This window comes from Loxodonta africana, chromosome 12, assembly GCF_030014295.1.
Source record: "Loxodonta africana isolate mLoxAfr1 chromosome 12, mLoxAfr1.hap2, whole genome shotgun sequence".
Lineage (NCBI taxonomy): Eukaryota > Metazoa > Chordata > Mammalia > Proboscidea > Elephantidae > Loxodonta > Loxodonta africana.
The window spans coordinates 55,752,539-55,775,028 of record NC_087353.1 but is presented as its reverse complement, the minus strand read 5'-3'; the positions used below and the strand labels follow the sequence as shown (position 1 = coordinate 55,775,028).

Genomic DNA, 22,490 nt, shown 5'->3' with positions numbered 1-22,490 from the left:
AAGTGTTCATCTGGCACCCACCGCCTGCCGGGCCCAAAGTCTGGACAACCACGATGTGTGGCAGTCAGATGCTACCAGAGTGCTGAGGAAGGGTGTCTCCACACAGAGCAAGCAGGCAGGGACTAGCGGTGGCAGTACCAGCACCTGTGTACTGAGGCTGGCACATGCAGGTGTGTGGGCACAAGAAGGGAAGGCGGCACCGGGTGAGATCGAGACGTGCATGCTGTGGGTAGTTCCCAGGGGCCTGTCACACCAGGGACATGGAAGGCTAAACGGGCAGCGCAGCAGGGAGACCTTGGAAGCTCACAGGAAGGGCTGCTCCGACAATGCACAAGGCGCCGCTTGGGCAGGCCCTGAGGTGGAGCTGCCGGCAGTCAGCCACAGAGGTGCAAGCATGTGCCAAGGTCTGGCAGGAGCTCCAGACTCTGCAGAAACACAGGGACACAGCATCTCCCTCCAGCCCTTCACCCCGGACCCTGGTGCTCTCTCAGGGCCTGTCCTCCACTAACCACCCTGCAGCAGTAAATGGAAACTTGGGGGAGCCTCACAGCCAGCTAAGTGGGGTCACTGCCCAAGAGGCAGCGCCGGATGGGCCAGTGCGGGCAAGGGACCGGGCTGAACTGGGGAGTTAGGTCCTGCCAAGGAGGGGTGCCAGGAGCCTGTGTTAGTCTGAGGAGGGCCTGTAGCTGCCCTGCCTCTGCTGGGCATGGTGCTAAGGAGCACCAGCAGGGGGCTCCAAGGACCCATATTTCACAGCAGCATCCTCTGTCGCCACCCCTTCCGCTCCCCCCGCCCCCCCCCCCGCCCCCAGGGCTCAAGCAGCTACAGCCCAGTCCCTGAGGCCTCAGCTTTGACACGTCCACAGAAGGAGCCAGGGCCCTGTGTGCATGGAGGTGCCAAGTGCCCAGGAGTAGCAGAGACCCCCAGGGGCCTTCCTAAAGCCTAGGCCCAGGACTGGTAACATGGGGGGGCAGGTCAGCCACCCCTATGAGCCCCGACAGTAGTGGGTGGGCTCAGGGAGCCAGGGATGAGCCAGGTGAGGGCCCGGATGGAAATGCTGCCCATGACCCTAACCAGGCACATGGATGTCTCCACTGGCTCGCTCTCCCCTAACCCCCACCCGGAGCGGTGGCTTGGTCACTGTCAGCACGGGCTGTCACTGGCCCGGGTTCTGGATGTCAGGGTCTTGGAAGCCCCATGCCTCAATGGCAGCGATGAGAAAGTTCTCGGAGCAAAGAGCCTGGTTGTTGAAAGTGTCACAGTGCCCCGTCCGACCCCGGTTCAGGTCCCCGTCGATGAAGAGCGCCTGGCCACCCCCACCACCTGCGGGTGATTCATCAGGTCAGTGGCAGCTCCTGATCCCAACAGCCAGGGGCCTGTCCCCCAGGGTGTTCCCCCCCTCAGCACTGTCCCCTGGGCTGTTCTCCCCCTCACCACTGTCCCCCAGGGTATTCCCCCCCTTAGCACTATCCCCCAGGGTGTTCCCCCACTCAGCGCTGTCCCCTGGGCCATCTCCCCCTCAGCACTGTGCCCCAGACCATCTACCCCCTCAGCACTGTCCCCTGGGCTGTCTCCCCCTCAGCACTGTTCCCCAGGGTGTTCCCCCCCTCAGCACTGTCCCCTGGGCTGTTCTCCCCCTCACCACTGTCCCCCAGGGTATTCCCCCCCTTAGCACCATCCCCCAGGGTGTTCTCCCCCTCAGTACTGTCCCCCAGGTGTCCCCCCCTCAGCAATGTCTCCCGGGCCATCTTCTGTCTCCTCCTGGGAATCCCCGCCTGGACCTGGCAAGTCTCTCAGTGGCCCCTCCCCAGCTTCTCTGAGTAGCCTTTCTCATGGCCCAGGCTGACTTGTGCTGTGAGAGGGTCCCTGCCCAACCACCCTCCCGTCCCACTCCCATCCCTCATGGCTGCTCCACCCTGACAACCTGGGGTTTCCTCCTTTGCCATCCTGGGGCCCTGCCTGCCCCCAGGGGAGGCACAGTGCTCCCCGCTCTGCCAGGAGCTCAGGAGACCCAGGCCTGGGTAGTGTGGGCCCACCTATGATAAGGCAATCGCTGCCCCCAGCCATGAACATGGACTCCATCTTGGAGGGCAGGTTGAAGTGGCGTGCAGCTAAGAACGGTGAGAGGCGGTCGGCAGGGTCTGTGGAGGTGGAGTGGCCAGGCTGGGCGGGGTTGGTAGTGGTCTCTGAGGGCATCAGGGATGACACCTTGGTCAGCTCCGGGTGCTTAATGACCACCCACTCGTAGCGCTGGACCTCAGGCTGCAGCTGTGGGCAGAGGAGCAGGCTAAGAGGTTGAGTGCCGCAACCCCAGCTCACAGACTTCCACCCAGAGCTGTGTCTGGCCACATGGGCAGAAACCCCCACCTGCGCCCCTGGGGCTGGCGGTCTGACAACCAAAACCAGAAGTGGAAAGTCATTCTGTGAGGTGACCACTATGATGGACACAGACCAGTCACATGGTGGCATGGGCGTGACTATGGTCCCCTCAGGGAGAAACTCCCGGTTGGAGCCTTGGCCACACGTCAGGGGCCTGTGGGGCCTGGGGTGGCTGCTGGCTTCACCTGTGGCCCTGCTAAGCCCAGCCAGGCAGAGCCCCACTCACCCGAAACACGAAGCACTCTCCTGTCCCAAAGAAGCCCAGCTTGCCCCCAAACTTATTCCTCTCATTCCAGTCTGTTGACAGGTACGCTCCACAGACCTGGGGAGAGAGGCCCAGGTGAGGGCCCCCGCCTGCCTGCAGGTGTCACCCTTCCTGAAGACCTGCTACTAGCTCAAGGGCAAGGGGCTGGTGGATGACGGTGGGGGGAGATTTAGAGTTTGAGGTGATGACATGGTCACCTTCCCCCAAAGAGCCACCGGGCCCGTCTCCCACTGGGGCCTGGGAGGGGGTAGCAGTCAGGGGGAGGGAAGGCTGTCTTGACCCCCAGGTCAGGCTTGGTTTGGACACTTTCATTTCCCTTCCTGTACCTCGAATGTGGGAACAAGACCGGTGGCCTCACTTGCTGGCTGCCCAAACTCTGATCTTGGGCACCAGCCCCAGGGAAGCCCCAGCCAGGAAGCATCATCAGGCAGAAGCTCCCAGGAGGTGCTCCTGCTCAAGAACATCCCCCAGGCCCCAGCCGCCTGCAGAGCATTTGATTTCCCCATTGGCAAGTCGGAGCTCTGTAGCGTGGCATTGTGTGCCCGGAGCACCTGGAGATCGGAGCACCTGTCAGATGCCCCGCTTGGGGTGGGGGTAGGTGCAGGTGCAGGACTCTGCACCAGGGTGGAGTGGAACCCCGTAATTGAACCAGGATGCTCTATGGCATGTGGATGCCTGGGCATGACCTTTGATCTGGTGATGGCCACCGCATAGACAGGGCCCAGCAGATCACAGTGTCAGTGGTGTGGGGGTGTGGCTCACCAGCCCAGCCCACTGAGTGGCTGAGTGGGAGCAGGCTGTGTCCGAAGGGCCTGGGCCCCAGGAGACAGGAAGCCCCTGGGTACACAGAGGTCAGCAGGGGGCAGTGGGGACCCACCTCTTTGTGGAGGGCTGGCCCTGCCCTGTGCCCCTGAGCCCAGGAAGCCCCCTGAGCTGACCCAGGAGCAGCAGACATTCAAGAGCTGGCTAGATCTGAAGAGCAGGGTGTTAGCCAAGCCTGGACCCCGGCCCCCACACTGCTCCTTACCTCCTTCTGCCCCTCCTCACCTCCTCCTGCCCCTCCTCACCTCCTCCTGTCCCTCCTCACCTCCTCCTGTCTCTCCTCACCTCCTTCTGTGTGGTCTTGATAAGCAGGAGAGTGGGCTCATGGCCTTCACACTGGAAATAAAACCTGAGGGCAGAGATCACACGTGCCAGGGCCCCTGATGGCAGTGCCCACCTGGCACTTCCTCCCAGGCCACCCCAACCAGCCTCTGCGGACTGGAGTCACCGGTGCCTGAAGACCTAGGGCTGTCGGGCGAAGGGGCCTGGGGACTGAGCTTCCTGCCCTCCTTGGAACTGAGTAGGCAGCTGCAGACCCGAGTGTGTCCCTGGGGGCCCTCTGCAGAGCCCCAAGTCCTCAGTGCCCAGGCTGTGGTCCTGCAGGCTCAGAGGAGAGGCCGCTCCCACGACGGCACCCACATGTTCCCACAGGCTCAGAAGAGAGGCTGCCCCCGTGATGGCACCTGTGCCCTCTGACAGGCCCCACAAGCAGAGCTGCAGCTGGTGCTGAAGAGGAGCCAGAACCACAGGGGCGCCTCAACCCACAGGCTCTGAGAGCCCAGAGGAGGGGCTGGGGGATTGCAGCTGGGCTACACCAGACCTGCAGTGAGGGCTGAGCCAGCTCTGCCTGTGCCAGCTCTCCTGGGTCACCTGGGACACCCACGGGTGGACAGGGGACCCATGGCTCACAAGCCTCACCTGGTCAGGCTGTAGCCGTGTTGCAGCGAGGAGAAGAGCAGCAGGGGCTGGCAGAGGGCAAAGCGCTCAGGCACCCATGACCAGATGTCCCGCATCTCCTTCACGCTGACAATCTCTGAGTGAAAGTTCTCCACGTGCACAGCCAGGTGTACAAACTGCCTGGAAGAGCGGCAGGGCTCAGACCACACGCTCATCCGCCCACCCGCACCCTGCGCCCCCGTGTCCCCTGCCAGCTCTCTCCCTGAGCTGAACCTGCAGGGGCCTTCCCAGCACATCCAGGTTTGACGCCTGGTTCTCAGGTGGCATCAAGAAGAGATGGGGCAGTGCTCCCCCCCACCCAGGGTCCTGTCTCCCACTCCAGTCACAGAAAAAGGACGGTACCCAGCCTGGGTGGGACAAAAGTCCTCTTCTCTAAGAAACTGGGACAGAGTCAGTCAGCTCTGGTGAGACAAGGCTTTAGAGTCAGCCAAGCACTGACAGAGAGCACCATGGAGCAGCCAGGCCCTGAGAGCCAGAGCATGCAGTGGGGCCCCAGACAGCCAGGCAGAGACAGGTGCCAGCTCGAGGTGTGCTTTCAGACCTACCTTTTAGAAAGTGAGACACTGAAAAACAGGAGGAAGCAATGACACGGAGAAGACAGGGAAATAAAACACACACAGAAGTTAGCGTGGGTGCCAGCTCCTTCCTGTGGCCCCTGAGACAATACGACGCGTGCACACACTCACACACGAGTACAGAGACAGCTGCCAAGACAGTCTCGGGACCTGGGGACACTGCCTAGGCCTGTTCCCAAGAACAGGCCACGTCCCGCCAACACTGCACAGACCAGCGTGGAGTTTGCAGTGGAGGGGTGGACCCGATCTGAGGCATCTACCCATGCCTTTGCTCCACAGCTGCCTTGGCCAGGGACCCAGGGGACGAGACCTGACCTGAGGTGTCCACCCATGCCTCTTGTTCCAAAGCTGCCTTAGCAGCTGGCAGCCATACCCGGAAAGGCCCTTGCTCTCTTCCCCATGTTTTTCTCTCCACGCATGGGTGGGTGAATGGATAAATGGGTGGACAAACCAAGAGGTTGGCAGGACAAGCTTTTGTCCCCAACTTCCAGGATGTACCACACTCCGCCACAGGCCCTGCCCCTCGCTCCAGGCCCCTAACACCTGGCTGCACCCCTGACCCCATCTCTGACCCTTAACCCTTAGTGCCCGGACATACCCTTGACCTCTTATATCTGGCCACATATCCCTGACCCCTCGCCCTCAGTCACACCCCTGGTCCCTCATGCCTGGCCCCTTGTACCCAGCCACATGCCCAGCCTCTCACAGTAGGCCCTTCACACTTAGCTGTACACCTAACCCCTTGTGCCTGGCTCCTCACACCCAGCTGCACATCCAGCCCCTAGCACCAGGTCCCTTGCACCTGGCTGCACACCTAACCGCCCAGCTCCTTGTGCCCAGCTGCCTACCTCTTCTGCTTGACAGTGATGCCCTTCTGCTTGAGTGCCTTCTCGTTGGCCATCTGCAGGAGCTGGATCTCCTTCCGAGAGAAGAGCCGGATAGCAAACGCCTTCTCGAGCAGCTTCTCGGGAGACACTGTCTTCGCGATATCCTTGACGAACATGCGGATGTCCTGCCTCACGTTGTCTGACTCGGGGGGCTGCCCAGCCCTCACCTTGTGGAAGAACTTGAGAATGGCCAGGGCCACGCGGTACAGCACCTTGTAGCCCTCGATCAGGAAGACATCGAAGACACGGGCGAAGTAGCTGAGGGGCAGCTCTCCAAAGAGCCAGCGCTGCCAGTCGGAGTAGACCTGCAGCACATCCTCTGACACAGCCACCATCAACTTGTGGGCTGCCTGGCAGTACTTGTTCACCAAGTCCCCGAAGGTCATGCAGGACGACTCAAAGGCTAGGAAGCTCTGGTCGATGAGCTTCTTGCCGGGGTCGTTGCAGGCCAGGATGCGGCAGGCCTTCTCGAAGCACTCAGCCTCGTCGATGCTATAGTGCAGCAGCAGAGCCACCACGGCTGGCAGCGCAGGGCAGAAGGAGATGTCCGGGAACTGGTTGGCAATGCACAGCAGGATCTTGCGCACGGCCCCCTCACCTCGTGCGTTCAAGCAGTAGCTAGGCACCTGCGTGTTGTCTACAAACTCAGGCAGGGGCAGGCTGCTGCTGCTGTGCTTGCCCACTATCTTGCCCACGATGTCGCTGTAGACGCTGGCGTCAGGTGTGACCGTGCGGCAGGGGATGTCTCCGATCAGGTGCTTGTACACCTTGCTCCGCAGAGTGTGGCTACGTGCCCAGTAGCCCTGCCGTGCCAGCTGCTTCAGCTCTTGCAGCTCTGTGCAGCTCAGCTCCTTCGGGCCAAGGTCCTGGATGGCTGCGTCCATCTTGTCCTGGTCCACGAAGCAGTTGTACCCCAGGGAGTCCATAGTTCAGGGTGCGTCCACAAGGAGAACCCTGTGCTGCCTGCTGGGGGTGTCTGCCCTCCCCCGAAGGGGACCAGAGAGCAGCTAAATCCTGCAGCCACCTCTTAGAGGACTCTCTGCTGCCTTGTTTGCCATCCCATGCCTTGTAGGATTAAAGAAAAGACATTTTTTAATACATGTGCCTGGAGGGTCACACGTTTTTCTCAACTGTGAGGTTTATTTCACTCTGGAATTGTCCGAGTGCCTTCCAACCTAGGGAGCTCATCTTCTAGCACTGTGTCAGATGATATTCTGTTGTTACCCACAGGGCTTTCATTGGCTAATTTTCTAAAGCAGATTCCCAGGCGTTTCCTCTTAGTCTGGAAGTTCCACTAAAACTTGTCCCCCATGGGTAGCCCTACTGGTATTCGAAATACTCATGGCACAGCCTTCCAGCATCATAGCAACGTGCAAACCACTGCAGTATGTCAAATTGACAGTCGGGTGGGTCATACTTAAACATTATTAGGAGGAACTGGGCAACACTGAGGAAAGAAGACCCTGGGTGGTCAAACAGTTAAGCACTTGACTACTAGCCGATAGGTTGGTGATTCAAATCCATCCAGGGGCTCCCTGTAAGACAGGTCTGGCAATCTGCTTCTGAAAGGTCACAGCCTTGAAAACCCTATCGAGAAGTTCTACTCTGCACACATGGAATCGCCATGACTAAGATCGCCATCAACTCGACGGCAACTAACAACCGTGAGGAAACACTAGGGCAAAGTGCAAGAAATTCCTCAAAATAACTGGCGTGTACCCTGGTGGCATAGTGGTTAAGTGCTACAGCTGCTAACCAAGAGACTGGCAGTTCAAATCCACCAGGTGCTCCTTGGGAACTCTATGGGGCAGTTATACCGTCCTATAGGGTCGCTATGAGTCAGAATCGACTTGACGGCAGTGGGTTTGGTCTTTTCTGGGGTTTGGTACTCTTCAAAAGCTCAAGAATCTGAAAGTTCAGGAAGTACTGAGTAACTTTTCCAGGCAGCTAACTGCAGAGAAAAACCACTAGGGGCACGGTAGGTGTGGAAAGAAAGGGAGGACTCTGAGGTAAATGGAAGGAAGCCAAGGCTGCCAAAATTAACCTTTCTGGGTATTGGGGGACTTAGGGTCCCCTCTCCATCATGGGCAACTACTGAGATGCAGGCCAACAGAAAAGAAATGGGTGAGATGTGCTACTGGAGACACTCTGGACAACAGTCTGCTGCATGTGGTCAGACAGCTCAACAGAAGTCGACCATTTAAGGGCAGCAGCTTAATGTCTGCTCCTCAGCACAGAAGTGCACTGAGACTGACCTTTCCACCTAGGATGGTACAAGTGCCTACTGATGTCACATGAAGTCTGCTTCACTGAGTTTGGGTTAATGGTCAGATCATTTTAGTTTCTCATGCATCTAGAAACAAAAAGCAAACACTAAAACATCGAGTGGAAAGTAAAGAACTATAGTGTGAAATGTACGTGTGAGATGACGTCTGGAGAATGTACCTTGCTGCTATTCCCACAGGGGTTCCCATGGCAAATGTGGACTAAAACAAGGCCTTCTGACTACATCAACTTAATATGTCCAGCTGGAAAAGCCATGCCCAGGGCAGGGCCAGGCCTGCTGCCAGGGCAGTAACCAGCCTCTCAGGAGACAGGGAACCCTAGTGGCAGCTGACTGGTTTGCTTTGTTCTGGGAGGGGAGGCAGTGTGGGTTTCCTTCCTCCCCTGGTTTTAAGTCCAGACCAACAGGCCCAGTCGGCATCCTCACAGCCATCCCAGGCCAGCCAATCTTCCCTGTGCAAAATTGGGCCAGGCCATCCTGCATGGGTAAAAATATCCAGCGCCTTTTCAGGGCAACAAACATGTTTATGACCAGAGCAGCAGCTGGGCAGAACTGTGCCAACTCTCACTCAACTCGCCCCAGAGTAGGGTTGGATATTAAACTGGAAACTCCAAAAGCAATCATGGCACCTTGCAAAGTTTCTGCTTAAAGAACCTTCAGAGGAAGTAGATCTGGGATTTTTGTTTGCAGCAGGAAGTCGCCCAAGGATGTGCCAGATTCACATGGACGCCCAAGGCAAGAACAGGTGCAGGAGACCCTGAAGGAGCCCTTTAGGCCAGCCACTTCTGGCCTCCTCCCCAAAGCCCCACCCAAACAGAAAGCACACCATTTCTGGGGCAGCAAAGCAGATTTGTAACAATCTCCTTATGGCAGCTCTAAAATCAGGTCCAGGGTGGTTGTCTCGGATTTTTTTTTTTTTTTAAGATTACTATACAAATGATACATGAATGAATAATCACAGAAAAGTCAAATACAACAAAATTGGGAGCGGGAATAAGGGGGCAGGAAATAGAAAACACACAATCCAGTTTGAACACTCACAGGCGTGAACACTGATGCCTTGGAGGTAGGTGTTTATAGCTCAGGCGACTCTCTTCCCTGTGAGCCCATCTGCAGCCTTGCTGCTGCTATACAACATGGCTCTCCCAGCTCTGCTCCCACACAGCAAACAAGGCTCTCCAGCTCCTGGCAAAGGCACTGTGCCCAGGCAGGCGGTGAGTTCTCTCCCATACCCGGAGATGGAATGATCCAGGGGCGGTGCAGGTAGATGCAGTCCCATTTGGGAGTCAGCCAAGCTTAACAGTTGTTTGCTTGGCCCTTGGACAGGCCCAGCCATCTTCCCCAAACTACAGTTTCCTCCTCTGTAATGTGGAGCTAATGACTGACATCCGCTCACAGGCATACGCTCAATGCAATGCCTGCGTGACAAGCCCTTCCTAGAACCAGGGCTGCACTACGGCCAGTGTGTGAGAAAGGCAAGGGCCCAGCCTGCCCTGGCAGAGACGGCACAACTGCAGGTGTGTATGTGCACCTGTATGTGCCTAACTGCACACAGGAGGGTATGCAATGGGAGAATGGGGCTGGGTGCCGTTCTCTCCCCGCCACGTCCCCTCCTCTGTTGGGGCAGCCCCAGGGTCCGGCTGGACCCTCCTGAGGCTCCGGCTGGGCCCTCCTGAGGCTCCTCTAGCTGTAAGAGTGAACTCTTGTGGAGAACCACTTTCCTTTGGCCTTGGGGCATGAGGGAATCATTTCTCACCGCAAACAGTGCACTCACCTCAAGGCCAGCAACGCTGCAGCCCCATGGGGAGGTGGCCGGGCCCAGCTGCTGGCAGCTCCCTGAATTTGGAAGGTGGGATAGTACTTTGTGTCTTTTGGCTCCAGCTTTGGGCCTAGCCTGTAATTCCAGGAAAACAGGAAATAATTCCCGTTGGCATCCTGTTAGACTAACAAGAACTGCAGAGATGGTGACAATTTCAGATGGGGGGGGGGCGCCACGCAGAGCATCTGGAGGGCGACAGCTGCTTTGGTGAGGGCAGTCAGGGCAGAGCCCCCCCAGAGCCGACACTGCAGCTGACGTGACATGAGGGGCTGGGGCACCTGCAAGTACAGGCTTGGTGGAAGCACAGGTGTCCACAGTGGCAGACACAGCGAGCAAGGGGAGCAGCAGTGGAGGCAGTTAGTTGGGGCTAGACGGCGCATGGGGAGGAGTCTGGGTTTTACTCTAAGCTCAGCAGGAAGCAGGCAGGGATGCGATCCAACGTGTTTAAGGCCTGACTCTGGCCCATTGTGTGTGAGGATTAACAGAGGCTGCTTACAGAAAGCACCCGGCCAGCCTGGCATGCCAAGGCAGCTCAGGTGTCCTGTGGTTTTCTCATTGTCACTGCTCCGAAGGGTCCCCTGCCTGGCATGAGGGGGACACTCAGGCCTGTCAGAGGGTGCCAGGATCCCAAGTTCTAAGGGGGAGGCCCGAGAGCATGCACAAGGCGGTGAAGCCGCAGACACTGGGGTGGCACAGTGCCCCTAGGGCTCCAGGGACCAGGACTTACCTTCTGGTGATGGCCCCCAAATGGCCTCCTTTAATGACATGCTTCCCTCACACCCCCTACCAGGCTGCATCTTTTCCCACCCCAGAAGACTCTTCCAGTGACCCCCACGTCATTTTTCCACACAAACATGATAAGGAAGGACAAGGCCTTAACCTGGACTGGGACAGGAAGTGCCAGCACCTGCTCATCAGAACCCCCACCCCATCCCCAGGGCCACCGAACCCAAACTCACAGCTGTTGCACCAGGTTACTGAGCTTCCCATTCTCTGGTTTAATCCCAACGACAACCCCAAGACATGGTGTCTGCGCTACTTGACAGGTGAGGAAATGCAGATGGACAGGGACTGGAGGGTTCCCAAGCACAGTGAAAATTAGCCCTGATCTGTGGGGACCCCACCACCCCTCCCCCTGCCCGCCATGGTGTGGCTCATGGCTTCCCTGTGAGGCGGCCAGCAGCTGGCCAGCCCCTGCACCCCACCCGTTGGCAGGTTTGGGGCTCGGCTCCTCAGTGTCACACCACTGTCCTGAGATACCACTATGCTTCCCACCTCTCAAGTGGAGAATGTGGTTTTCACGTTCAATCCCCAGATGGATGAGAAAGCAAACTCCTCCATGCGACGTACAGCACAGCACGTCAAGCCTCGGATCACAGTTTAACCACTGCCAGCACCGGCCTGCAGCCTCCTCCTGGTGCCGGCCCTGGCCCAGTCTCAGCTCCTGAGCTGGCTCCCCAGCCCAGACCTCCTTCACTGGACACACTATCTCTGAGCTGCCTGTGTGGCCCCGGGCTAGGCACTGGGCAGGGCAGGAAGAGATGCTCTTGCAAAGGAGACTGGTGGTCACAACAGCCCGAGGTGAGGGCTATGAGGGCCAGCGGGTGCTGACTCATGAGCAAAGCTCATAGCTTCTTCCTAGAGGTGACGGTGCCTGGGTCCTTAAAGATCAGTACCTGCCTAGGGCAGGGGCACGGGTAGGAGGAAGGGTGTGGAGATGAGAGAGAGCAGGGAGGAGCTTGAGCGGGCAGTCTCGAGGGGCTGGAGTAGAATGGGGGCGAGGCCCTGCGTGCTGGGGAAAGCTGACTGTCCCGCATAAATGCAGGGAAGAAGGAGATGCTGAGCAGAATGTAAGAGGGCCGGATCTGACTATAAGGGCCAGGGGAGAAAGGCAGGCAAGAGTCCAGACGGGCCGTGCAGAGACCTGAGGAGGCTGTGCCAAGAACATGGTGCCTGATGGCAAGGGAAGAGGACCAAGTCCCTTGGCAGATCCTGGGGGCAGTGAGTGAATACAGAAGCCCAGGGTGTGGTTTCAGGTGAGCGAGGGAGGGCGTCCATCTGAACGTGTAGTTTTAAGACCTAGTCACTGAGGCCTGCCCCAAGACGTATCCACCTTTGCCCGCACCCCCACCCTGGCTCTGGCCTTCTCTTTAGTCCCGGCCACCTCAGGGCACTGCGCTCCCCAGGAGATACCCAGGGATCATGGAGGCCCCAGTCCCACCCCCGACAACACCAAAGGGCCCCTGTGGCCTCCCCCAGCAAGAGGCTGCCCTGCCTGCGACCCTGACCACCCCACACAACCCCACCCTCACCAGGGCCTCAGGAGCAGCTCCCAGGTCATGGCTTCCCAGACCCTGCCTGGCCTACATCTTAGCCATCACGGCATGGGACAGGCCGGGCATCAGCTGTCCCTGTGTCTCAAGTCTTACTCTGAGCAACCCTGGGTTCCCCGGGAGCTGGTGATGAAGCTTGGGGCTCTGGGGACTGGGCCTGGGCAGGCAGTACAGCACTTTGCTGGGCCCTAAGGATTTCCATGTGACAGAAAGGCTGGCTCTTCCAGGGCAGCTCCCATGAAATGGAATTCAGAACATTCTCCCTCCATTCTAGACCCCAACTTGCCTGAAGGCACAAAAAGGTATGAGAAGCCATGGCCCCAGTGACATGGGTCCTGGTGACATGGGGTGGCAGACAGGTTGAAAAGACAGAGCAGAAGCGTGAATCGGGTATCCACTTAGCATGGCCCACACCTTCGGCTGGGATGAGACGTGCGATGACTAAGACACCAATCCAGCCTAGCTCCCAGGCAGGGGTGAGGCAGACACAATGGCTATCTTATGACACCATATGATGCATCAGCTGCCCGTAAGGAGCTGCTTCCAGCACCAGGATAGCACCCATGGGCCGTGAGGCCAGCAGCTCACCGGCATTTAGGGTTAGGCAGCAGGCAGGGGAGCAGGGCCTCAGGCTCAGGAGATGCACGAGCAGGGAGGGGGGAGGAGGAGGGGTGAGGAGGGTGGAGAGGCAGCCAGACTACAGCCAGGAGCTGAATATGCAGGCATTCAAAAGATGGGGGGATCACACTCCTCCTGCCTCTCAGGAGGATGCTCATCCAGGTCAAATCTGATTGCCTCAAGGCACCTCGGCCCAAGGGGAGAGGCCAGGGAAACACCTATCCCCTGCACAAGAATCTCAAGATGCCTCAGAGGCACAATCAACAGTTCCACTTTGTCTGCAATCCCTGCCTGCGACCAGGACAGGAGGACACTCATTCCCCCTCCACACAGGGCTCCAAGAGTCACCAGTGTGACCCACCCAACCCATCCACCACCTGGAACCCTTCCCCGGGTGCCCACTGGGTCCCTGGCCTCCCAAGCAAGGCCCAGCAGACACATAAACACGGTAACACACTAAGGAAACATGCTGAGCTCAAAACAGGTGAAAGGCTGGGCAGTAGCGCAGGGGACCACTAAACCTCACATCTAGGTGCGCAAGTGGGGGTTCCGGGAACCCTTCATGGAGGAGATGGCAGCTGTGCTGAGGTGTGGATGCCACATGAGGGGACACTCATAGGTACCTTACCAGGAAGAGTCTGCAGAGGAGGTGGGGTGGGGAGGCAAGCATGGAGGTGCCCACAGAGGCCCGTGTCCCACTGAGGGGCTTCCAGGGCCTCCTGCCTGGTGAAGACAGAATCACAATCAAGCTTTCATGACGGAAGGATCTCTCTGGTGACAGGAGGAACCGACAGAAGGTGGGGCCTGAAAGGATGCAGAGGCAGCTTTCGGAAATGCTGGGCCAGCAGACACCTGGGCGAGGGGGATCCAAGAGCCTGAGTGGAGGGCCTGTATCCGGAGTCCACGCGTCTCAGTGGGAGGTCAGCAGTTCTCAGTGGGGACAGGAGGCCCCAGGCAGGCACTTTCCAACGTCCAACTGTTCAGTGAGGACCTCCGCTGCTGGATGACTCATGTCTGGCCTGGGTGACCAGTGGTCACTGTCTCCCTGGCTGAGGTGCCCCTTGGTCCCAGTTCTCTTCCAGGCCTCCTTTTCCATACTGCTGGCTGTTCATGCCCCATCCTACCTTTCTTCTTGCTATGGAACTCGCTCCCTGAAGGCACCTGTTCTCTTCCAGCTCTCCCCAGGACCCTGCCCAGCTCTTACTCTGCCACAGCTGCAACCCTGGCTCTGGGGTCCCTGACTTGAGATGCCTTTACGTGTCTACCTCTGTATCCGCTGGCCACCTCGTGAAATGCCGCACCCTGACGTGTATTCAAACTTCCGCTCTGTCCTCACTCCCACCCCAGGGCTCTTCCTGCTCCTGCTCCCACCTCCTGTCCGCCATACCAGAGCCTGCCGTCCATCACCCCTCCTCTACCAGCCGAGACCATTCCTGCCAAACCTCAAACCTTCAGCGGTGTACCTCCTTGTCCTCCAGTCTCGGCCCTGGCAAGACCGCACCAGAGGCAGCTTGGCCATGAGCCGTGCATCGTGCTTAACTGCCAGGGGATATCATGCCCCAGCCAGCAGCCTCTCCTGTGCCTGTGGGGCCAGCTTCCAGTTTCAGTGCCCACCCCAGCTCATCCTGCCAGCTCCTCTCCCACTCTCCCCAGAAAGGGGCCAGCAGCAAGGATTCCTCATCTCTCTGACCTTCGTGTTCATCTCCTCCCACCCCGGATGGGCCTACGCTCAAGGCCTCCACTGGGTCCTGGGCTGCACCTCCTGGGGTATCTTCAGTGCTCCCTCTCTGCAGGTCCCTGCCCCTCAGGGAACTTGCGGCCAGCCTGGCTCTACTTCCTCCCTGTCACTCCTTCCAGTCAATTTCTGCCAGAAGCTGGCTGCAGCCCTGTCTCCCACCCTGCCCACCAAATCTAACAGATGCACGTGGGCCTTTTCTCCTTATCTCACAGCCTCTGTGAAGCTCACACATGGGGCTCTCACTCTGTTCTGCACCTCTCCTGGGCTACCTGAGAGCTCACCCTCAGGGTTTCCCCTTACATGGCTGGCTGCCACTTCTCAGCACCTGGCCCTCCACCTGGCTCTTCCCCTGTACTAGCAGGGTGTTTTAGCATCCTCCCTCTCCTCAGTCTGCACTGAGGAATCCTCTTGGGGACTCTGGCTGCCTATCTCCACAGCTGCCCAGGAGTCTCCAGGTGACTTGTGATGTTGCACACCTCAGCTAACCTGCAGCCACATCGGCCTGGCTTGGGGCTTCATGGGGCCGCTGCTCTCCCAAGTCCCCCACCCTTCAGGATCGGGCCCACCTGCCCTCCAAATATAGCCTCAGGAACTCTGGCCCTAGGCATCTGCTATAGTTCCCCTGCTACACTCAGGGGGACAGGTCGTCGCCGCAAAGGAGGATACACCTGTCCCTTATCCCTTTCTCCTCTTGGTCCAATCCACTTCAAATGCCCTTCCCCCACCTCTCAAGGCCTCCTCGACCTCCTGGGCATGCTGAGCTCCCTGACTCCACGGCTCCTTGTCCCAATCTGCTTTAATTCTTGGCACACCGCTGCACCAGGCTGCCAACAGGTCCATCTCTCCTATTAGACTTCTGAACCTGGGTGCCCACTCTCCCCGGCCTACCTGCGAAGGAAGAGCACAAGAAGGGAACAGGCAGAGGCTCAGAAACTTCGCAAACCACTCTGGCCCAAGAACCAAAACCAAATCAAACTCACTGCTGTTGAGTTGATTCCGACTCATAGCAACCCTATAGGACAGAGGAGAACTGCCCCACAGAGTTTCCAAGGAGCGCCTGGCGGATTCAAACTGCTGGCCTTTTGGTTACCAGCCATAGCACTTAACCACTACACCATCAGGATTTCCTGGCCCAAGAGGAACATTTAATTCTAAAGGCCAAATGACCACAGGGAGCATTGTGCAACGTGTTCCAGGCATGTGACCCTCCCAGCCATCAGCTTCACAGAACAGGAAAGCTAGGTGAGCTTCTGCCTCAGCTGTGAAGCCAGCGTTGGCATTTCCCATTTCCCAAATAGTCGGCATTTCCCAAATATTCGAGGTAACTAGAGTGCCACAGGGACGATCAGGTAGCTAATTGCCCAGGGACCTGACAGTGTGGCCTTTGCTGGTGGCACACAATGGCAGACAAAGCCCAGTACAACAGGGGTGTAGCCACTAATGAGGTGTTAGTCACAGCACCTTGGGCCAGCTGACTGGCCCTCCGGCCTGTCCCTGGTTGGAAGTTCAAATGCAAGTGTTGACAGGAGAGCCTACAGCCTACTGAGCGGCACCGAGAGCAGGGCAGTTTGCGTCCAGGCCTTGGCTGGCACCTCGGAAGGATCCCTGGGTCCTTTTGGCAGGCACCACACCTTTCCCTGAGCCTGGTCCGGTCTGCCCATAGAAAAGGCTGCACATAGAAAAGGCTGCACATAGAATGGAGCTCTGCTAATTTCAGATCTTTATTTTCTGGCTGGAAGGGACCTCCCAACAGCTGGTCATGAAAAACATTCCCAGACCACAGGATAAGCCAGCCAGCCTCACAGAAAAATAACCAGAGGACAAGGAGGCCACTATCAACAGCACTAGAAATTTGATCAGTGTGAGTTCCAAGTGAGGTGCCTGCTACAGGTGTGCCTTGGAAGGCTGGCCCACAGTAGGTTCTCAGTGAGTATTCTATTTTTAGGTCTGGGCCTGGGATGGAGTTTTGCAGGCTTAATCATTTTAACCCAAGAAGCGCTTCTTGAACGCCTGAACCCAGTGCTGGAAGACAAGGATGAAAAGCCCAGCCTCAGCCCTCCACTAGCTCCAGCTGTGGGGAATACAGATGGAGTGGCTGTGCCAATTCGAAGTGGCAAGTGCTATGACACAGGCAAACATGGGTGTCTGGGCCCCCATCCCAGAAGGAAAGACAGGCCAGGGGAGGCTTCCCTAAGCCAAGTCATGCCTTAGCTGGGCCCTGAAGGGTGAGGAGGCCTCAGCCCCATGAAATGGCAGGCACAGCGCAGACAAGGCCACGGGAGAACAACCTCATCCAGGGCCCAGCATTCAGGGCCCTGGGGAAGGGTAGGCCAGGGAGCGTGTACTTTGTGGCTGCGCTTAAAAGACAGTCCTAATAATGCTACGGTCCAGCGGCTTCCTGGGTGGCGCAAGTAGTTTGTGTTCAACAACAAACAAAAAGGTTGGCAGTTCAAACCCACCCAGCAGCTCTGTGGAAGAAAGGCCTGGCAAACTGCTTCCGTTAAGATTACCGCCAAGAAAACCCTATGGAGCTCAGTTCTGCTGTGTAACACATGCAGTCACCACGAATCGGAATGGACTCAATGGCAACAAGTTTGTTTTTTTTGGTTTATGGTCCAGCCTCATGGGGACCAAGATGCCAAAGAGCCTGATGCAGGGGCCTGGGATTCCCTGGGCCGTTGAGGAAAGGAGGAGGAAACACCCAGGAAGATAGGACCAGATGCCAGAGACAGGACGGGGGGGTTCCTCAGAGGCCCAGGGGTTTACCGAGATAAAAAGGCCAGAATGACCCTTCCCAGAAAAGAAACTGTGGAGGAGCGTTAGAGCATGAGGGGAAGTGAAGCAAGGAAAGGCAGCAGGGATGGAGGTGAGGGGGATGCTGGTGGGAGGAACTGTAGAAAGGCTTCCGTAGGTAACATAATCACCATGGTAAACAACAACTTTCAGTGTGTGCAGGAGCCTACTTAAAACTGTGTAACAATTAGGCCAACACACAGTTTCAGATCAGGGGAAACAATCCAAGTCTTCCTGTGTGTTCCTGGGTGCAGGAGACCTCCCCAGAGTGGAGAGGAGCAAGAACCCACTCTGTGCCTATGTGGCAGGTGTAGCCCAAGAGCAGCTAGACGCTGGGGAAGGACCCCACAGCCCACACACGTGCCCCTGGGTGAGCAAGTTGTCAGAGATAAAGACAGCTGTTAACAGCCAGGCACAGTCACCTGCAGGCAGATAGTGGCTCCTTTACAACCTCAGCCTTCCTGGCGCTCTCACCTTCCCCTCTCCCCAGCTGCCCCTCAGCGGGGGGTGCGGGGTGGAGGGGGTCGGGGACACCCTTGCATTTAGCCTCTGCATTCTCACTGGGCTCTTCCCAGACTCTCTCTGCTGCTAATGCCCAGGCACCAATAGGGTCCTGGAAGGAGCGGGAGGGGATCCCACACTCATTTCTGAAGCCTTCTATGCATGGACTCTAAGGACTCTGCTGGCCAGGATCTCAGGCTGAGAAGGCTCGTTTTCATGAGGACCAACCCTCAGTCTGGAGGAAAATACGATCCTTTAGGTAAGTGACTCCCATTAGAGACAGAAGGGCCCTGAAAGGAACCTGGAACAGGGTGATTTTGCACCGTTATCTTACGTAAGTCCCTGGGTAGCACAAACAATTTGCATTTGACTACTAACTGGAAGGCTGGCAGTTCGAAGCCACCCAGGAGCCAAGAAGATTCTGTGGCGCTCAGTTCTACTCTGTAACACATGGGGTTACCATGAATCAGAATAGACTCCATGGCAAGAGCTTTCTATCTTACATCCATCCTGTCCTTTGCTCTAACAAAGCAGCCAGGCCTCTGTGATAAAAATCAAAAGCCCACTATCCTTTCCCCCCAAGAAAAGCAATGGGTTATTAATCGGCCTTCTGTGTTTTAAGATATAAGGAGTCTCTGGGGCTCAGTTTTCTTTTTCTCTTCTTTTCTCACTCCATACATTCTCCTGGGAAGATCCAACTCACTTCCACTTCAAGGCCACCCAGAAATTAAACAAATCACTCTCCAGCCCAGTGCTTTCTCCTTGGCTCCACACCTGTATACATCTAACTGACCTTTGACTGTCTTATCGCCACCTGTCCCTAGTCCCGCTCTCTTGCCACCCAGTCGCTCACCTGAAGGCGTTCCTGAAGTCCTCCTTTCCCCCTGGCTTTCCCACCCAGGCAACCAATCAGTCTCCTGGGAACTCCTATCTGTCTCCTCCTTCTCTTCCATAGTGCTGTGCCTTTTGTCTCACTGGTGTGCTGCAGGGGCCCCTCCACCAGTCCCCTAGGCCCAGTGCAGCCCTTCCCCAGGTCATCCCGGCCACCACTGCCTGGTCATCGTTAGAAAACACAAGCCTGACAAGGTCATTTACAAGCCTTAAATCCTTTGGTGGCTTCCCATTGCTCTCAGGAAAAGAGTCAAACTCTTCTGCCTCACACTCCAGCCACACAGAGCTCCGCACTGCTCTTCTCCAGCAGCGGTGTGTGGTAACTGGGCCTCTTCCTTCACATGTGCCTTTCCTTTGTTCGAAGGCCCTTTTCCCTTATTTGTTCTTGCCACTCTTAACCATCCTTCAAAACTCAGCTTAAGCCCTTCTCAGACACCCTGCACCAAAGTCCAGCTGGAAGTCAGTCCTCCACACACCCAGAGCAAGCCTGTGGCCACCTGGGGAGCACCTACCAGGTGAATTTACCTGCCTGTCTCCTCTATACACTGCAAGCCCCTCAAGGGCAGAGACCAAATGTTACTCAACTTTAAATCCACAAAATACGGCGCAGTTCGTCCTCCGGTGAAATATGAACCCAAGAAACGTGTGCTGAAGGAATAAAGAAAACTACTGAATAATGAATTCAAGTAGTTTCTTAGTAAAAAGCCTGAGGTTTTGTTTGTCTGATATTATCTCAATTTGGAAGGATAAATTACTGCCCTGAAATTACTGCTTCAAGTTGGAAAGGTCTCTTTCTGCCACTTACAGAGTTGTCGTAACACAAAAGGTATGCTCACATAGGTAAAACATTCAAAGGTAAGTATTGTATAAGTGCTTTTTTACAAATGGCTTCGCTGTCCTTATGTACTTTAAACCAGAAACCACCCAAGGGCAAACTCTGAAATGTGTGTTCTGAGGTTGGCTTGGGTGGTAATGAGAATTAGGAGCAGAACTGTGTGCCCAAGGTGACTGGGGCCTCCTGGACAGCCCTGGCAGGTGTGGTTAGCGAGAGCTGGCAAGGCCCACCTGGAGGTAAACTTGTGGATCCAGGGGGTGAATTTTATTACTGTTATGAAAACTGTGCCTAGATTTCTAGATTGCTTCTGCATCCCAGAAAGGTCACCCTTAACCTGAACGAAAACCACTGTGTTAGTTCATGTCTATTGCTCCAACAACAGCAATTTCGTTCATTTTAACAAACACTTACGGAGGACCCAGCCCAGGCTGAGGCAACAGGGGAGCTGAAGATGAAGGAGATTTGGTTCCAGCCCTGTTCACAGGGAGACACAGACTTCTAAGCAGAGCACTCCCTACCCGATAAGCACTTCACACAGAGGCTTTATTGGAGCATTGAGAAGACTAGATGAGGATCAACCCTCAGAAACAACAACAACAACAAAAAAACCTGCTGCTGTAGAGTTGATTGGACTCATAGCGACATTACAGGACAGAGTAGAACTGCCCCCATAGGGTTTCCAAGGAGCAACTGGTGAATTCGAACTGCTGAGCTTTTGGTTAGCAGCCAGGTTAACAGCTTCGCCACCAAAGTTCCCACAAGGACAAAGGTAAATCTTTGTGAGACTTCTTGATCTTGTCTTATCTTCTCTCTGGCTGTGGCCCTTTAAATTTAAAAAACCCTGCATAATCCTCAAGGCAACTAAGCAAACATTTACAGGTGCCACCTGTGCATCAGGGATAAAAAGGAAAGACAGGGCCAGTGCCCTGAACATATGCTAACTAGTGTGACTGCCCTTTCTGCAAATTTCCCTGGATGTCACCTGCCAAATCTGGAGCAGACATTCAGGGAGATAAAGAAAATCACCTCTGTGCTTCTAGGGGCCCTGGAGAGGCGAATTCCTGGCTAGGAATAAGCAGCTGAGTAATGATGACAACCCCTGCAACACAGATACAGCTGTTACCAGCTCCTAACCTCCGGGGCCTCCCAGTCCACTGCTAACATAACAATCAACACATGGCTCTTAAACAACCTTCGGCCCTCGCTGCCAGCCCGAGTAATAATCCAGAAGACCCACATCAAAGTCGGCTTTCCACACCAGTGTGGCCAGGCTGCCAGCACCCCTGACCCGACCCAAGCATGACAAGGGGCATGTCACCACCTCCAGCTGTCTTCCAAGCCACACCCGTTTCCATGTCCCCTGGCACGGAGGCCACGGCCAAGGGGGCACCTGCGGACAGGGCTTAGAGGCTGGGTGGATCCCTACGTGGCAGTGTGTCTTCCTGGGGCAAGTGGGGGGCCTGGCGGTCCAGGTCTTCCCAGCAGCAAGCAGGACAGGATCTGTTGAAATTGTGACCCAATCCGGGGCGGGGGGGGGGGGTGGTTTCCTGCCCGGCGGAGACAAAAACGCTCGCAGGAAAGAGCGACAAGGAGCGCTCCATGCCCCCTGGGCGGGAAGCGTCGGCCCTCCCGGTGGCCGGTTCCTGGGAATGGCGGCCCCGGCCCGGGGATGGCGGGCAGTGCCGGCCGGGGACGCCGAGGGCGCGAGGGTTCCGGGGCCCCCTGACGGGCGCCGTGGCCAGGGTCCTCGCGCGTCCGGCCTCGAATGAGACCCCGCAGCTGGCCCCACGCGCCCTCCCTGCGCCCGCCCCCCAGCGGCTCTACCGCGGTGACAGCCGGGCGACCCTGGCCCGCCCGGCGGCCCACACCCTCCGCCTGAAGCGCCGCGTACCCACCTCGGCCACCGCAATCCTCCTCAGCTAGCCGAGCGACCTCGCCGCCCGCCCTTTGCGCAAGCGCGCCTCTGGCCCCGCCCCCTGAGCTCGCGCCGCCGGCACCGCCCTCTGAGCACGCGCCGCAGGCCTCCCACCCTGAGCACCCTCAGGACTCCCCGGAGCAGCCTCTGGGCATGCGCGCCGGCGCCTGGGGAAGGCCGCTGGGGAGCAAGCGCTGGCAGAGCACTGCATCCCCCGCGGAGAGGCTAGGGCTAGCGCGCTGTCCTCCAGAGCGTTGGTGAAGTGGGGCGGGGGCCTGCGCGGCCCCGCTGAGGGCAAGGCGCTGGACGTCTAGAGTCGGGACGCGATGACGGCTGCCCGCTGGAGTCGCCGTCCAGACGGTCACGCATGTACCTGTGACCGCGCGTCCGCGACGTCCGGTCCCGAACAGGAGGAGAGGGGGCTCACGGGTCCTGGGGCGGGACCTGAGCAGAGGGGCGGGAAGGAGAGTCGGAGGAGCCCTGAGGCAGGGGTCAGAGACGCAGGCTGAGGCACCCGAACGAGACAGGGTCGCAGCAGGCAGAGACCTAGCTGGGGGCAGGGACGCGGATACCCAACTGCAGAGACAGTGACAGACAGGCAGGTGACAGGCTGGGCGGGCCAGGCCAGGACGGACGTGGAGCCAGAGACCGCGCGCCGTGGACAGAAGCGGCGATCCTCGCTGGGAAAAAGACATAGCTGCCTCTGCAGGTCCTGGCGGAGGGTGGGGGGATTACTGTTCTGGAAGTGGTGGGGGTCACCGAACCCCAGGGGGGTTCAAAGGAGCCTGTGGTGGCCACAGTGCCCCTTGCGGAAATCAGAGGCTGTCTGAAGGATCACAGAGTCCTGAGGGGCACGGTGGTTCTTAACGGTTTGCAGA

At 57.5% G+C, this 22,490-nt stretch overlaps 1 protein-coding gene across 8 annotated transcripts; it reads right to left on the bottom strand.

The window, feature by feature from the left end:
* Positions 1-798: 798 nt before the first annotated feature.
* Positions 799-21,654, bottom strand: TBC1D24 (TBC1 domain family member 24). 8 transcript variants are annotated; one of them, XM_064295402.1, is made up of 9 exons: positions 21,593-21,638; positions 13,568-15,565; positions 9,944-10,063; positions 5,847-6,950; positions 4,385-4,543; positions 3,752-3,815; positions 2,606-2,701; positions 2,037-2,268; positions 799-1,323 (listed from the first exon to the last, which is right to left on the bottom strand). In XM_064295402.1, the coding sequence occupies exons 4-9, from the start codon at positions 6,809-6,811 to the stop codon at positions 1,157-1,159; spliced, it is 1,683 nt and encodes a 560-aa protein (XP_064151472.1). In that variant the 5' UTR covers positions 6,812-6,950; positions 9,944-10,063; positions 13,568-15,565; positions 21,593-21,638; the 3' UTR covers positions 799-1,156. The 8 variants fall into 8 exon arrangements, with proteins under 8 accessions (XP_064151472.1, XP_023413270.1, XP_064151471.1 ...); XM_023557502.2 differs by lacking the exon at positions 21,593-21,638 and having other exon boundaries at positions 13,568-21,191; XM_064295401.1 differs by lacking the exons at positions 9,944-10,063; positions 13,568-15,565 and having other exon boundaries at positions 21,593-21,654.
* Positions 21,655-22,490: the final 836 nt, after the last annotated feature.

Excerpts from the sequence above, each read along its gene's own strand:
- TBC1D24 (XM_064295401.1), bottom strand. The coding sequence starts at position 6,811 with ATGGACTCCCTGGGGTACAACTGCTTCGTGGACCAGGACAAGATGGAC. Across the intron at positions 3,816-4,384 it reads CACGGCTACAGCCTGACCAG|GTTTTATTTCCAGTGTGAAG; the intron begins GTGAGGCTTGTG and ends CTCTGCCCTCAG. Across the intron at positions 2,269-2,605 it reads GAGAGTGCTTCGTGTTTCGG|CTGCAGCCTGAGGTCCAGCG; the intron begins GTGAGTGGGGCT and ends CTCTGCCCACAG.